The sequence below is a fragment of the Thunnus thynnus genome, chromosome 23, assembly GCF_963924715.1.
Source record: "Thunnus thynnus chromosome 23, fThuThy2.1, whole genome shotgun sequence".
Taxonomy (NCBI): domain Eukaryota; kingdom Metazoa; phylum Chordata; class Actinopteri; order Scombriformes; family Scombridae; genus Thunnus; species Thunnus thynnus.
The window spans coordinates 20,735,077-20,752,706 of NC_089539.1; the positions used below are offsets into that span (position 1 = coordinate 20,735,077).

At 36.0% G+C, this 17,630-nt stretch overlaps 1 protein-coding gene across 1 annotated transcript; it reads left to right on the top strand.

Annotated features, from left to right (window-relative positions):
- Window positions 1-2,431: 2,431 nt before the first annotated feature.
- zgc:194209 (uncharacterized protein LOC570908 homolog) lies at window positions 2,432-17,287 on the top strand. Its single transcript, XM_067582417.1, has 9 exons — window positions 2,432-2,537; window positions 6,955-7,044; window positions 7,917-8,038; window positions 8,406-8,507; window positions 10,093-10,245; window positions 10,379-10,494; window positions 12,034-12,194; window positions 12,274-12,469; window positions 15,814-17,287. Coding segments are annotated over exons 1-9 (1,152 nt in total). The 5' UTR covers window positions 2,432-2,535; the 3' UTR covers window positions 16,024-17,287.
- The last annotated feature ends 343 nt before the right edge of the window (window positions 17,288-17,630 follow it).

The window sequence follows — 17,630 nt, forward strand, 5'->3', positions numbered from 1 at the left end:
TTAATTAAGAAAAGTACAGCAGATTAACCAATAATGTAAATAATAGTCAGTTGCAGCCCTACATTTAACATTTATTGGAGTTTCCAAACCAACAAACCCATCTTTTAATGACAGCAACATGTAAAGTTGTCTTTCTGTCTCTGGCTCATCAAATAAAATGAGTTGGAGCTTTAGAAAAATTTAATATTTTGCTTATTTCGACATTTTAAAATATAGAAAACCCTCATTATGCATACAAATCCTCTGCTTCGAGCCTTTAAACACTTTAAAACTTTAAAAGAATATTTTGATATTCTTAAGGGGGAAAAAAACTCTTATTTGATACCACTAGCCAGCAGCTGGTTAGCTTAGCTTAGCATAAAGACTGGCTCTGTCCAAAGGTAACAAAATCCCCCTACCAGCAACTTTGAAACTCACTAATTAGCACAAAATATCTCTATCAATATCTTGTTAGGTGAAATCCGTATGAAAAAAATGAAGTGTAAAACTAGAAATTCTGATTTTACTGTAAGTTTTGTTACCTTTGGACAGAGCTAGGCTAGCTAGTTTCCTCCTGCTTCCAGTCTTCATGCTAAGCTATGCTAACTCAGCTACTACATATAGTAATTCAGTTAGTTGCAATCAGTAATCTCACCACTAGATGCCAATAAATCTTACTTACTGGTCCTTTTAACTATAAGGCTTTAATAAATACTGCAAATTAGTCACCTGATAATTTCCAATACTTTTTTTTTTAACTTTGCATCTCAAGTACCAGCATGCAGGCTTTGATTTTTGTAAGAAAGCAGTTGAGGCTCCCATCTGTGCCAGAACACTGTCTTTATTTATAGCTCACTGCGTATAAATTGTGTTTATACTGTTGCTGTCAGTGTTAAGGCTGTAATGAAGTGTGGAACAGAAGCAACAACTCCTCCTCTTGTCCTCTGTTTGACCCCAACTCAAACAACCTGAAAGGCAGTAAATGGGAAATCCTTCTCCTCCTCCTTCTCCTCCTCCTCCTCCACCACCTCCCCCTCCTCATGTCTCACACACACACACTAAACTCTGTGTGTGTGTCAAACTGCAGACGTTCACCTGAAAAATACAGGATGAAAAGCAATGCTGCCTTCAACGTAAGAGCTCAGAGATAAACAAACATCTAAAATCTGAGCTTAAAAAGAAAATCTGAATTGTGAATTTCTGGTAAAACTAACTAACTAATAATCAACTAAGGTAGTGCCTGCAAGTATTTGTTAATTGATTAAGTCATTGTTAATGCCAAAACATTCTTTACTTCTATCTTCCAGCCTCTGAATTGTAAGTGTTTGCTTATGTTTTTGTGTAACAGGATGTCTTACATTTTGATCAGACAAAACAAGCAATTTGATGCATCACTATTTTCTGGTGTTTTATAGACCAATCGATTAATCAAGAAAATAATTGGCAGATTAATCAACAGTGGAAATAGTCATTAGTGGCAGTCCTACTTGTTGCTCTGTCGTTCAGAGGGGCCCTTTGACAGAATATATATTTAACATCTAGTAAAATAAATTTGTGTTCATGTAAATTACCAAAAACTAAATGAGAGGAATTGTAGCAGGTTTTTGAAGCACCTTATGTCCAAGGGGTCACCAGATAAATCTGAGGGGTCGTGAGATGATTAATGGGAGAGGAAAGAAGAAAAAACAAAGTTCTGATACACAAATCTGTTTTCAGTTCTAGGACTTTTTCTCTAATCTTTGATTTCTGGTGAAATATTGGATCATTTGAACATTTATTGAAATAAAAGCATGTGAAAAGTTTAGAGGGAAAAATCACTATTTGGTGGAGCTGTTAACAACTCATAGACATCTGTCATGTGACCCCGACTACACACTGCTTTTTGTAAGACGTCAAAAGCCAAAAAGGTTGGAAACCACTGGTTTCATCTTTAACAATGTGTTGTATTTTAAAAGCTTGTTATATTATCCATTGTGTCAAATCTTCATCTGAAAAGTAACTAAAGCTGTCAAATAAATGTAGTGGAGTAGAAAGTACAATATTTCCCTCTGAAATATAGTGGAATGGAAGCATAAAGTAGCATCACACGGAAATACTCAAGTAAAGTACAAGTACCTCAAAATTACTTGAGTAAATGTACTTAGTTACTTTCCACCACTGCTAAACGTCTGAAACAATAGAGGAGCACAGACTGGAAAACTGTGCCTCAACACTACTTTTATTTTAAGTCATAGCCGGATGTGCTGTTTACGTTATTTACACTTTGCTCTCCGTGTCCCACTCGCGATATTTTCTTTTCCTAGGATGGCGAAGTCATGTCCCGCCCTCCTCTACCTCTGATTGGCTGATCTTTATATCGTTTCCCTAACTCTAACCAATCTCAATCCTCACCCAACCAATCCAACCAACGAAGGCAGCGAGCACTAGCCAATCAGGAGTAGAGGTGGGCGGGTCATAACTTCGCCATCCTAGGAAATAAACTTTTGGCATCAATTCATTTGCTCCCGTCGCTCACATTCAACTGGAAGAGGCGACGATAAGACTCAGAACTCAACCATGTAAGTGTGACACTTTATTCATTCTTAACTCACGCGCACATAATGAATATTTAATGTGTTTGTGGTGTTTTCTTTTAACTCGTCCAAACACCAGAAGTATGAGAGTCATTTCTGCGTCGCCAAACCGCGTTCAGAAATCTGTCGTTTTAATTTTACTTTAATTGCCGTGAAAGCAGCCGCGACGTAGAAATCAATTCAACACTTCTTTTGAACCCATTAACAGTCAGTCTACGTATCGGCATTAATTAAATGTATCCAGCAGCAGTTATATTAATTAAATTCACCCGCAGGTTTACTCCCACAGGTTTAGGTAATTAATCAGATTAACAATCTGTGGGCGGTTGTTGAAGTTGTAACAGATACCTGCTGCTTCCCAGGGGCGGGTTTACTGAATTGGTGGCCTCAGGCAAAGTCTGTCTGTCTGTTTACTTCCATCCTTTCTCTTAACTGGGAATGCTGGTGTTGTAAAAGTACTGCATTCAAATTTTCCACTTAAAAGTGAAGAGTGAAATAGAGGAATTATCAGCACAATGAACTTAAATTTACTTAACTTGTGTTCAAGGTGAAGCTATTAAACTATTTTATATAATGCTGGATAGTTTAATGAATAATAATACATCATATTTTAATTGTTGTTTTTTGTGAGTGAAATCTCAAGGTGTTCATTTATGCTTCAAGTCTATTTTCGTCCATTTTACGTGCGTCACTACAGTCATGTGTATTGTTGCTCGGAGCGCTTCCAACACGCGGGTGACCTACGCTTAACACTGCACCTGAACGCCTCCAGTGTAGACACACAGACAGAGCAGTCACTGCTGCTGCTGCTCTGCTGACATGTTGCTGCTTATGCCATGTTTTCTGTCTAGACTTGGGGTAAAAGGTTGGGAAAAGTTGGAGAGCGTTCTTGGTGCAGCGTACACAGTTTGTGCGCACACCTTTAGAGTGTCGTGGGCTATAAAGTGAAAAAAAATCATGCTTTGAAAGACAAAAGTGTCCGTAGGGATTTGAATTTTTTACCAAGATGGAACAAAAACATGAAAAATAAAGGTGGCAGACACAAGACAAATGATAGTGTTGGGGGGCTCTATTTTCAGTCTCTTGCTCCGGTATATAGTCCACTGAAATACTATATAAAGTTTCAACAAAACCCGGCAGTGTTTTCCTCTGAAGTCGAAGTATAATAGAAATATTGAACCAATCATGATGTTTGTTTACATTAACTTCCGGGTAGAAAACCCCTGTGTATTTAAATAAGTATAAGTAGTAAAAGTAATTAAAAGTAGGCATAAGTAAGTATAAATGAGTAAAGTGGTGGTAAGGTAGGTTCCCATTATGACAAAGGCAGCAGGCAGTTAGCCTAACCAGCAGTGAGAAGTTGCTGTTGGGTAGATTTGGTTTATAAAGACGCCAACAAAGCAACACAGCTCATAAAATAAACACAGCAGAAACGTCAGATACATCGGACCACTGTAAGTTTAGCCTATATCTTTAAACGTTACAGTTACGGCTGAAAATGACAACAGAAATAAACAAATTTGCCAATTTCTCATATCTCCACCACCCAGATCACCGGTTGTCACCTGGAAGTGACTGTTGTTGTTAGCGCTTTTGGGGCCTTTTGTAAGTTATTTCGGGGTACAGCGAGTTAGAATAGTAACATAATTTAATATTCTTCATATCTAAACATCCTAATAAATCCATAGCTTTTAATTGGAGGCCGTAGGCAGTTGTCTACATTGCTTAATGGTAAAGTCCAAAATATATTATGATCTACAGAATTCAGCTTCTACAAATAACCTACAAATTATGGAATATAGTTTAGATACTTTCTGCAGGTCTCATCTAAAAACGAGCTGGTTTTGATGACAGTTCTTCATGATGAACTTTGTCAGCATGTCTCAGCCGACACATTGATCAGTGATTATCTGATGAAGTAACAACAGTTTAGATCATTGTATGCGCTGCTTTGAAGCTCCTCGGGGAACAATCTCAGGTTACTCTCTGGAATTTTCTTTTATAAACGTTTCCCCTCTTTCTCCCTCAGCAGTCGGCACATTAACCAGCAAGATGTAATGTTGAATTAGAGTTGAGATCCCAGTGTTTCCAGAGACACCAGAGGTGACAAACTGGGTTGCGTAACAGAGTTAAAGTCCCCTCCGCTCATTGTCCCTGAACTTGGATGTTTGAGCTTCACTGTGCACAGTTTCACACTAGACGTCTGTTTTCACATTCAGCTGCTGAAACTGGAAACTTTCTCTGAGCTCACTTTAAATCTGAGTTAAAGTGATTTACGACATCACAACTAGTTTGGAACATAATCCTGTTTTGTTTTTTAATGAGGCAGAAGAGTAGATGTGATTGCACTTTTGTGTGGAAAAACCACACTAATTATGATACAAAGCAGCGTATTATATATCTTAAAACATGTCTGGAGTGGATTTTAGAGTTTTATGTGGCACCTTTTTTTAAAGGAAAAGTGCTTCACAGCTCAATTAAAGCAAACAGCCAAGAAATAAGACACTTAAACAACAAAACAATGGAGAAGATGCATAAAATGATGTAGAAGACATGTAGCTCGATCATTTGGATTATGATGCATGACAGGAAACACAGCTTGTACTCCAGATAGTAGAGGGATCATGCAGCTTTAATATAACAATAAAATAATAATGATAATAACAAAAATAGATAAATAAAGCTACTTAAGGAAGTTGGAATTGAACATGTTAAAATTTTGACATCTTTGCTGCTTCACCCCATCTTCTTTTTACTTCTGATAGCATTAAAGAAAGAACTTGTTTCTTCCTGTACATCATGTAAAGGAATTCCACGTAAACACTTTACAGTCTTATTGATTTACTTAAATATTGATCTGTAGTTTGATTCAATCAGACTGTTTGCTTTGCATAACTGTGTCTAACAGCCACGACACTGAGAAACATCTCATACAGGTCAAAGTTCACCTCAGCAAGCGTCTCCCAACACTGTTGACTTATTAACTAGATAATAAGCTGCAAACACAAGAAAACAGCAGCTTTAAAAACCCTTTTTTTTTATTAAAGTCGACATGTAAAAATGCCTTTTTAACCCTTTCAGATCACATCCTCAGTCATATTGTGCACCTGTTTATCAATAAATGCCAAAAAAACCCAACAAAACCCATTTATCTGTATCCTTATATCAAAATCCAACCATGTTTTCCTCCTGTAAAACAAAATGTGTGCTTACGAAGGCTTGAACCAACTAATTTCAACCAGTAACATCATGACATCCATCAATCAATCAATCAATCTTCAACTTTTAGCGACAGATTCATTACGACACTTTTCAACATTCAAATCAAAATCCTCCCAACGTTACGTCCCGTCTGTCTGTCCTGTTTCACTCGGAAATACGTCACAATACGGAAGTCTTGAAATGCTGTTTCATCTGGACTTTAAGATTAATGTGACATTTGCATGGAATAAGAAACTTTTAGGGATAAAACGACTCAGTTTGATTGTTTACAAACTAAACAACTCAGTAAACTCTTAAAGACAGACAAACTCTGGTCTAATAAGGACATTTTATATAATTATAAAGGTGATTATTTGTGGAATTATTGTTGTTGTAATGAAGTATATTGTTGTATGTCTGTTGTAGAGGATTTGTATCCTGTACCGGAAAATTCAAAATGTTCAAAATATTTTAATAAATAAATTTATCAGACTCCATTTTTCTTTACTTTTATAATTTAAGCCTATAAATGTGATTTAAGGGATCCTGAATTTAAATTAGGGGTTTGTGCACAGAATAACATTTTTTTTTAAAGATATTTGTTGTTTTAATTAAGGGCTGCAACTAACGATTATTTAAATTGTGGATTAATGTGCTGATTATTCTTGATTTAATTGTTTGGTCCTTAAATGTCGGAAAATAGTGAAATATATAACATATAATACAATTTCCCAGAGTCAAAGGTTGCATTTTCAATTCATTATCACATGTGACAAAGAAAAGCATTGAATCTTCTAAAAAAAAAAACAGCTAATTTTTGCTTTTTTTACTTTATAAAATGACTAAAGATTATTCGATTATCGAAATAGTTGCCGTTAATTATCTGTCAATCAACTAATCGTTGTAGCTCTTTTAATTGATTACAATACTCTAGTTGTATTTACTTAAACCATTTTTTTGAAATTTGACTTAATTTACTCTTTATCGTTTTTCAACATGTTTTTGTATCCCAGTGAACACAGTATGAGGAATTTACTGGAAAAGATAAAAACATTTAAAACAACACACATGACCGCTGTTCTGTCACATTAACGGATTACATCCTCAGTAACAATCCTCTTTACTGCCATTGTTAGATAATTCAGCCAGTGTGTTTTAAATGTGTCTTTTAGTCATTTCCAGCTGTGTTTTTCGTCGTCAGGTTGGGTAAAAGATCGTTATCAGTGGTTCTGCTCGCTGTGGCTGTTGGAGTTTATCTGCTGCCGTCTCCCATCGACCCCAAACCACACGTGTAAGTATGAACAGTACAAACATGCCAACATACACTCTGGTTTGATTCAGTAAGTCGATTGACAGAAAATTAATCAGCGTCTAGTTTGATAATCGATTAATCGTTTAAGTCATTTTTCAAGCAGAAATGTACATTGTTGTAAACTGAATATCTTTTTAGTAGAGTTTTAGTCCAAACAAGCGATTAGAAGATGGACTCTGCAAACTTCTGATGAGCATCAGAGGCTCAAAAGATGAATGAATCAATTATTGAGAAGATTATTGTCAGATTAATAGATAATGAAAATGATTTTGTGTTGCTCAGTTAACAACTTCTAATCTACTGATTATTTTTTATTCATGTTTTTGTTCATAGAATGTCAGAAAATAGTGAAAAAAGGAAAAAAAAACAAGATAACATCTTCAAATATCTTGTTTTTTTCTGGCCAACAGTCCAAAACCCAAATATATTCAATTTATAATGATATAAAACAGAAATGCAGAAAATCCTCACATTTAAAGAGCTGGAACCAGATGATTTGGGGTGTTTTATTCGTTTTTTGTTTGAAATATCACGATTAATTGTTTCTAAAATCATTGCCGATCGACTTATCGTTTCAGCTTCAGTCCTTCCGATGCTGCACACTTGTTGGATGCAATAACGAGCTAAAAAAAAATACACATTAATCCCAGTTGAAGTGTTTTGACATCATAAGAAGATGCACATAAACTGTATAAATGTTCTTAATCAGAAATATTTTAAAAGATAAACACGCTTATTAGTCATTAAAAGTGTGTTTTCCATCTTATTCCATTAACTGTCAGATAAATATTCTATCTGGAGATTATTTATACCAAGAAAACCTGAAGTAACAGTTAAACGTGTTCCTCCAGACTGAAGGGGCCTCCTCCGGCCCTCGAGGGGCCGCTGGCCGTCAACACTCGTCTCCAGAAGGGCCGCAGACTGTTTGCCGGGAAACTACACGGACCAGAATCCTTCACTGCCGATGAGGAGGGTGAGTGTGCTGGATCTTATCTGTGTCTGAGTTACACAAGTGATTTACACTTTGTAGACAGATTTTCTTTTGACTCTCAGAGGTTTTTCTTGTCAGGGACTTTGACCTTTGACCCTCTTATCTGGTCCAGACCTTTGATGGATGCCTGTGTCGTAGATCTTGAACTGATCTGCTTGGATACCTGGTTGCTTTTTGTAGTTTTTCAGTGCTGTTTTGTGACTTTCTTTTCCAAACATTAGTAAAAAAATGTACTCTCTTATATTATAAAGTGTCCCGTGACGGTTTAAATGTCACTTCTGTTGCTTTTTCACCCATAAAACACTAAAAAAATCAACCTGAAAAAGTGTGTTTGTGTGTCTTTTTCCAGGTAACGTGTACACGGGAACAGTTGATGGGAAGTTGTGGAGGATCGGTCCAGACGACAGCCTCACCCTCGTCACCCACATGGGCCAGAATTTACCAGAATGCGGTTTGTGTTTCGTTCAGAGATGACGCTATTCTTCCTCTCGTCCTATTTGGCTCTTTTTCCTGCACATATTTTTTTAGCTTTGCTTTCCACAACTTTACAGTATGTCAGTGTTTTGTTTTTTTGTTTTTTCTTCTTTTCAACACTGCAGCCTGTGTTTCGGTGCTGAAGTTTTTTAATCATTAGTTAATTTTCTTTAAAGTTCAATAGATGGAAAGAAAAAGCAGCTCTTGTTTGCATCCCAGCTCTTATTAGTTTTAGTAATTTGCTTAAGTTTAAAGGATACTTTCACATTTTTTCATTAATTTTTTCAAGTCTTAAAATACTCACATGCACATATGAAAGAGTTTCTTTTTGCTGTTTCTCCTTTTCAAAATGGACACAAAGATCTTTTCTTAAATCAATTTCAGTGTAAGAGATGAAGGTTAAAATCCACAGTCGTCGTTAAACTGACTTCAAAAGTTCATCTGAAGTTAATATGAAGCTTCAGCAGTGTAACTTAATCAAATTAATTGGATTCCAAAGTTGCAGCCTATGTTGTACACGGTTTCTTCTTTGTTCTGTATGTTGAAGCACAACGAGGGAATTTCACAGCAAAAGTTTTGATTAATTTTTTTTGTCGGTTGACAGAAGATAAATCGGCAACTATTTTGATTTTGATCAATTAAAAGCTTCAGTAATTTTTCAAGCAAATAATTCTCTACTTTCAGCCTCTCAAACATGATGAATTTCTGTTTTTTCTTCATCATATTTGACACTGAATTGAATATTGTTTGGTTTTGGACTATAAGTCAAACAAAGCAAACATATTGAAGACATCACTGATAAATTGTGAATGTGCCATTTTGTCACTGTTTTTTTTAGTAAATGATTCATCCAGAAAATCATCAGCAGATTCATTGATAATGATAATAATTGTTAGTTGCAGCCCGAGAAGATAAACACTTGATTTGTGTAACTGAGACTGTTTGTAGATGAACTTAAACATCACTTACATTAATGTTAGGAAGGATCTTTATTTTAGCCAATTACCGCGACCAATAACTCCTTTAATGTACATGTGGGCATTTCACTATTGTGTTAAAATACACTTGAAACAATATGAACTTTTCCTTTTAACCATAATTCATTATAAAGTATCTGAAGTATGTTAAGATGATATCTAGTCTGAGTATTTCACAGTTCAAACATTCTGTTGTTTCATCTTTAATTTTCTCAATAACTCAGAGACACTCAGGCCTGTTAGCAACATAAATCAGGAGATTATTTTCTTTTCTTCTTCTCTGTTTCTCTACACTTCCTGTAACCATATTTAACTACAAACTGGAGGGAACAGTATGTTCCAGCAGAACTTTCTTTGATGCATCAAAAACATAAATCCATGTCAAATACATTATAAATATAGATTAACATTTTTTTTAAAAATCAGGATGTTTTCATGTCTTTTTTAGTTTAGATTTTATCTCGGCATCATTTTCTCAGTTTGTTAAAGCAGATAATCATCAGTATATGTGAGCGTGTAATCACAAAATTGGTTCAGTAGCCAGAAAACACAAACAAAAGTATTTTGTGTCTTTTGTGTCTGCAGGCAGCAGCACAGATTATGAGCCTTTGTGTGGTCGTCCTCACGGCGTTCGTCTGGATCGTCACGGTCAGCTGATAGTCGCCGACTCTTACTTTGGGCTTCACAGCGTCAACCCCAAAACTGGAGAAAAAACTCTGCTGCTGGCTAATTCACAAGGTTTAGAGAGAGAGTGTGTGTGTGTGTGTGTGTGTGTGTGTGTTGATATGCATGATGCCAAGTTAATCATAATTTGCAGATTCGTTCTCCGCCTGTGACCCGTCTTTGCTTCGTTTCTCCTCTCCGTCCTCAGGTGCTGACGGCGTCCCCTTCGCCTTTTTAAACGGCCTGGACATTTCCTCCCAGACTGGGATCATTTATTTCACAGACTCTTCCAGTCGTTGGGGACGCAGACACGTCAAACTGGAGGTCAGATGCAGAGAAATATGGATCGGTTCAGTGCCGATTAGAAGCTTTAAAATAATTCTCTTTCTAGATGTGAATTTTAAAAGCACAGTGAAGCGTCGAGAAGAGTTGAAAAGAGGTGAAATGATGTAAGAAGCGGGTGTGTGACTGTTCTAACAAGTAACCAGGCACAGGAAGGCTGATGCATTCAGGGTCCATTAAGTTTTTTTTTCATCGTTGCTTGGTAACTGCAACCCTCCAAAACACACAAGGACACTCAGGCCTCTTGTTGTTCATCCGGCCGATTTTTGCCAAAAAAGGAAAATGTTAAACATCCATTCATTTCAGCAAGTTGCTGCACACTTGTGATGGGCACAGATCACAAATATTCACTGTAAATATTAGAAATCTGACCACTAGTTTTCAAGATACTAACTGTCATGGACCAGATTGACCAGACTGTAGAAATAACAACATGACATTAAAAACCCAATATTTATGGAAAAGGTTGAATACTTAATGCAACAAATGTATAGAAATGGGAAAATTAAACATAGATTTTTATATTTTAAATGAAATTCTATACTTTCCTTTCCCTCATAAGTAGGCCTAATGTATTCCAGTGCTTCCATTACTCTGAACTAAACTAAATGAAGTCAAGTTAAACTAAATTATAGAAAACTAGGCAACACTTACCAAAATTAAAGTTAGCTAAACTAGGGTAGATGGCTAAACATAGGAAAAACTATATAAAAGATAATCAAAGCTTAACTAGAAGGCTTAACTAAGCTAAAATAAATAAAATAATAAACTAAATAATAATAACCACTAAATTAAAAAAAACTGGGCCAATCTAAACTAAAATTAAGTTAGCTAAACTGTGCTAAATTGCTAAACTTAAGCAACACTAAACAAAAGATAAACAAAGCTTAACTAGAAAGCTAAAATAAATAAAATAATAAACTAAATTAAGCCAAGATCAACCAAGATAAACTAAGCCATGCTTAACTAAACTTAATTAAACACTAAATTATACTAAACTAGGCTAATTTTAACTCAAATTAAGTTAGCTAAACTGTGCTTAATCGCTAAACTTAAGAAACAAACAACCAAAGTTGAACCAAACAAAAAAGCTAACATAGACTAAACTAAGCCAGGCAATGTAGCACAGTTTAGCTAACTTAATTTATTTTTAGCTTTGATTATGTTTTATATAGTTTTTCCTAAGTTTAGCTAACTACCTTAGTTTAGCTAACTTTAATTTAGGTAAGCATCGCCTAAAATTAATCTTAATTAAACTAAAATTACAAAACTTAACTAAAATAAAGAGTTAAGATATATTTAAAAACGAACTAAGCTAAGATAAATTTAAAGTTAGTTTGATGTATAAAATCTTAACTCAAGGTCTACATAGTAGCTTTCTCCAGAGCTTTCTTCTTTCTTCTGTGGTCTTCCTCAGCGAATGGAGCTCAGTTTACTAAACGAAGCTAAACTGAACAAAGTCACAGAAAGTTAAAATAACTTAAAGTCAACTGAACTGAACCGAACTGTCCGATGTTTCAGGTGATCGAGCTGAACAGCCTTGGTCGTCTTCTGTCCTACGATCCTCAGACAGGAAGTGTGAAGGTCCTGCTGGATTCTCTCTACATGCCCAACGGCATCGTCCTGTCGCCCGACGAACACTTCCTGCTACTGGCGGAGACGAGCATCGGACGCATACTGAGGTAAACACACACGCACACACACGATAAGATCCACATCAGTTACTCAGAGGACAAATACTGAGTCTGACTCTTCTCTCAGATATTGGCTCAAAGGCCCCAAAGCTGGTACCAAGGAGATCATCATGGACAACATGATCGGTTACCCTGACAACATCCGCCTTAGTGACCACGGTACATTCCTGGTCGGCATAACAACGCCTCGATTTCGCAAGTTCATGCCTCCCTTCCTGGACATGATCGCCCCGTACCCGGCGGTCAAACGCTTCCTGGCCAAGGTTGGTGTCACTGGAAGGGTTTTAATCACATTATTGATTATTTCTGAATCTAGATATGATCTCAGGAGAAAACTGGAGAAACGAAGGGCGTCTACTATCTGAAATTATGTTATTAGCGTCTAAAGTGGCTCATCCGTGTATGTACAGTACTGTGCAAAAGTTTTAGGCACTAAAAGTTCAGTAAACAGTAAAAAACCTAAATGAAATCAATCAGCTTTGCCTTTTAAAACAGTTCAGCTGCTTTTGTCTCTTCATGTAAAACCCAGACCGACTCCATGATGTTGAGATCAGGTCTCTGGGGGGTCGGACCATCTGCTGCAGGACTCCTTGTTGTTCTTGTTGCTGAATTTAGTTCTTTATGACTCTGGCTGCGTGTTTGGAGTCGTTGTCATGCTGCAGATGGTTGATGGTTTTGCATGAAACATCTAAAGTGCCTCAAACTTTTGCACATTACTGTAAATGTTAATATTTTTTATTTACTTAAGAGAGAACAAACTAGTTAATGCTTTATTCTCAAAGAATAATAATTAAAATGATAACTTTCTTGGTGAGTGTCTAGCTTTACATGGGACTTAATTTGATGTAATTGTGCTTTTGGTTTTGTATTTAAATAAAAATGATAACTTAAAAAAGAAAGAAACTACATAATCACAGAGAAGTACAGGTGATTCTGATCCTTGTTTTCTTATTAATAGTTAAATCTTATTTAACTTTAGTAAATAAGGAGGATTTAAGACATCAAAACATGAATCTGTAGCTGTTGTAACCTAGAAAATAGGTAAAAATACTGCACATGTCGAGGTGCACCATGATGTTTAATTAGGATTAAAACTCAAGATCACAGCATGAATCAAAATAACTAATCACCTACTGAAAGTTCTTAATATTCTGGTGGAAACTAAATCATTTTCAACAAATATTAAACTAAAAATTATTGAATATCAACAGAAGATATTTGTGATTTTGCTACTTTCATCCAGAAAATGTTTTCAGCTTCCAAACACTCTTCTCTCCCCCCTCAAACTCCACATCCTGATATTCAAATAACATTTAAGGCCGTGCAGCGTAGCAGCGTTATCAGTAGTTATAACCAAATCTACTTTCCCATGATGCATTTGCTCCTTGTGGAACGCTGTGTGATTCACGATTGTTTTGTCTGTCACTCGGTGGAGAATAACAGGCTTTGTTCTGGGCTGCAATGAGACCAGATAGTGTGAAATCTCACAGGACAGGGCCAAGACCCTTTAACACACACACACACACACACACACACACAGATTTGTTAGACCAAAACACACACATTTTAAGTTGAATACACTCCTCTGTCACACACACTTAAAGATATTTGTCACATCGTCCTGCAGTTGTGTGTGTGTGTAGCAGGACTGTGAACTCCCAGTGAACTCTGGGAAATGTCAGTCGAGGTCACGCAGACGGAGAAACGTCTCTTAAAATGTTAAATGAGCTGCGGACCAGTGATTCCAGTTCAGCTGCAGGAAAACTCCCATTAAGAGAAAAGTACTGAAGCTCAGTTAAACCTAATTGGACGAAGTGATTACTTAGAAAAACATCAGCCTGAAGTAGAAAACTTTATTGAAAATCGAAATGTCTCCATTTGTTTACACACTTCATCATTTCTGCCAACCATTTTTCTGGTGTTTTATATTTTGTAATCTGGGTTTTTTTTCCACATTTCATGCAGCTGTTGGTTTCCACTGATTTTTAATAAGGTATGAAAATCAATTAGCAGTGTTTTGAGACTTTATCCATCACATCAAGACTCCTTTTGTTGTTGTTCTGGAGTGTTTAAACTGTTAGTTGACGGGAAAACGACCTTTTTGAGGTGACTTGACTCTCAGCACAACAACGCTATGTCCTGTATCTTCACCATAAATGCTCTCACTTCCTCCCAATGTGTGATGACATTATTATTATTATAATAATAATAATATCTTTATTTATATAGCACCTTTAAAAACAGAGAGTGCTTTGACAGACAAAGCAAAAGCAGTACGATGCAAAGCAAAGACACGACACAGAGAACAATAACAGGTCTGACAAAGAAAGACAAAGAAAAACAATAAAGAGATGATAACAAGATTAGAAGACAATAGAAAGATGATGGAAAGACAACATAACATAAAAGCAAGTCTGTAGAAATGGGTTTGAAGAAGTGATTTAAAAGACGTTGCAGATTCTGCGGAGCCTTATCTCGTCAGGCAGGTCGTTCCAGGAGCCCGTTATGTCCACATACAGGCAGTTATTCGGCCGACTGAATATAATACAGAGCAAAAATATTATAAGCACAGTGTGTATGAACGTATATTAATCCCTGTAACTGATCAGAAACGATTAGTGGGTTAATTGGTGCTCGATCAATCTTTTAAGTCAAACTCCTTTAATGTGGATTTTTCAGTTTTCTGTTTTAAGATACTTTTGTAAATTGAATATATTTTGTGTTTTGAACTGTTGGTTGAACCAAAGAATCAATTTGAAGTTGTCATATTGTGTTTTGTGAAGCTATGACGTGTATTTTTTTTACTATTTTGTGATATTTCAGAGATCAAACAATTAATTTGATTGAGAAAAGTCGCAGATCAGAGCTGCAGCTGTTAGTAGCAAAGATTCATCAATTAGTCGATAAACAGAAAATTAATTTGCTGCTTTTCTGTGTCGTACATGATCATAAACTGAATATCTTCAGGTTTTAGATTGTTGATCAGACGTCACCGTCAGCTCTAAGACATTTTAACGGGTATTTTTCACTGAAATGACATCAACAAAACGATTAATTGAGAGAATAATCAGCAGATTAATGGATAATGAATCGTTAGTTTCAGTCTTGTTGTCAGTTATTGTTCTGTGTTGATGAAAACTGAACGGAAAAGTCTGCAACACATTACCATGAAACAATAATATAACTTAGAAATAAAATTAAAGACAGAAACATGTTCACTGCCAGGAATAAACAATGTTTTTTAGCAGGTTTAAAGCTGATTTTCACACCTTACTGACGCTTCAGTAAACCAGCAGCTTCCTGCTTCTGTAGGTAGAAGAAACAGTCAAACATCTAAACCACTGTGATGCTTTTAATAGTTGATATAAAGTCTATATTATCTGTAGTAAGTCGGCTAAAATGAGACAAAACAGTAGTATAGTACATGCTAAATATTCATCATTTGACAGACTCCAGTATAATCAAACCATATGAAATCTAATTAATCTTATAACATCCTTTTTATGCTTTAAATTGTTTCAAATTAAGGTCTTTTTTTATATAAATAACCAGTATACTGCAGCATTGATCAGCTCTCATGTATAACTGACTGTGTTTGTGTTTCCAGGTGATTCCTCTGAGCGGCTACAACCTGCTGCTGCCGCGCTACGCTCTGGTCCTGGAGCTGGGGTTGGACTGCGAGCTCGTGGGAACGCTGCACGACCCCGAAGGCCGGCTGACGTGGGCCATCAGCGACGTCTTCCAGCACCGAGGCAGAACCTACCTGGGCAGCACCGACCTGCCGTTCCTGCCCGTCCTCGAAGGAGGGGACAGCTGATGATGGCGCCACAGGAAAAAAAAAAGGTGGACTGCGAGCTGAGCAAACACTGAAAACTAAATGTACAGTCGGTTTATTTTAATTTCTGGACTTTCTGGATTTTTTTTTTTTTTTTACATTTTTAAAGTTTGTCTGGAGCGACATGTGGATGCTGCATAGATCAAACCTCCCATCAACCACTGGGGAACCAAAAGTGGTGAAATGAGCAGCTACGATAACTTTAAAACATTTTTTAGAAAAGTTTTAACAGAAAAAGTCTTAATCTGCTCAAATGATGAACTGGAAATGATGCAAAAAAAAACATTTAACGTTCCAAAATCATGAGTTTAAACTGTATTTTATCTCACAAAATAGTAAACAGTATGATAGAAATTAGGGAAGTTTAACATAAAGCGATACAAGATGTTAAACTCTCTCTGCACAACTGTGGCCTTTAATTTACACACAAAACAAAGCTGCATGTTCTCAGCTGTGAAGTTATTAAATGCAGCAGAGATTAAAAGATTAAACAGAAACTTGAAATGAGGAGCTGATAAATATAAATAAATAAATAAATCTGTTTTCTTGGACTTAAGCTGCGTTTACGCTGCATATCCTGATGCCCAGGTCCCATTTTCTGCCTGTATCTGATTTTTCTGACCGTCTGTTTACATCCACTTTTACAAGTGAACAATATCAAATACCTGTGTTTACACTCGCACATGAAAGTAACATTATACGTCATACGTCAAAAGTATAAGATGGTCGCATTTTCAATGACGTGTGAATCGTAAAGACGATTACTATCAGATTTATTTCCACATATGATTGAGGCCTGAAACGGATCTGAGAATATCTGATTCCATGTGCCTTTTTCCTGTTTACACGTTCATAATAATAAATATCCGATCTGGGCCGAATGTGAGCAAAAAATCAGAATTGGGTCACTTGTACCAGGCAAAATGTAAATGCGGTTTAAATGACTGCAAACAAACTGCAGAAGAGACACTGAATCCATCAACTTTCCTTCTAAATTACAGTTAACACAGACACTTAAAGATGAGTGATTTTTCTCAAGTTATTTACCTTTTAATAACTCAGTTTGTTAGTAGGTAACTACTGACATCAGAGCTCTAATTAAACTCCGAGTACATTTAATCCAATTTGAAATCAACCTCTGAAACATGAATTTTAGATTATATTAAAACTGTGAGAATGTAAACTGTCAATACGACTATTTTAGGAAGTTGTATTTGTTAATAAATATATTTGTATTAAATCCACATCTCATCGTGAGCTTTTATTGGACAACAAGCATGTTGTAAAAGTTGTTTTCTACAGGTTGTTTGTCTAAACTTTGACTCTAAATCTGCTTTTTAGGGGAGATAATTAGCAGAAAACATTAGTATGAATGGAAAGATGTAAAACAAGTAAAAGTTACTGTATGTTACAATAAAATATGTCTCATCTTGAACGCTAATTATGAAGCAGGAAGGTATGAAGGCAGGTTTGGGTTTCACAGATTATCAAATGTTTCATTAAATCTGACAAAAAAGACCTTAAAATGTGTCAATTTTAAGACAATTTAAGAACTTTTAGGACATTTTAAGGCTTTTTAAAGCAGAAAT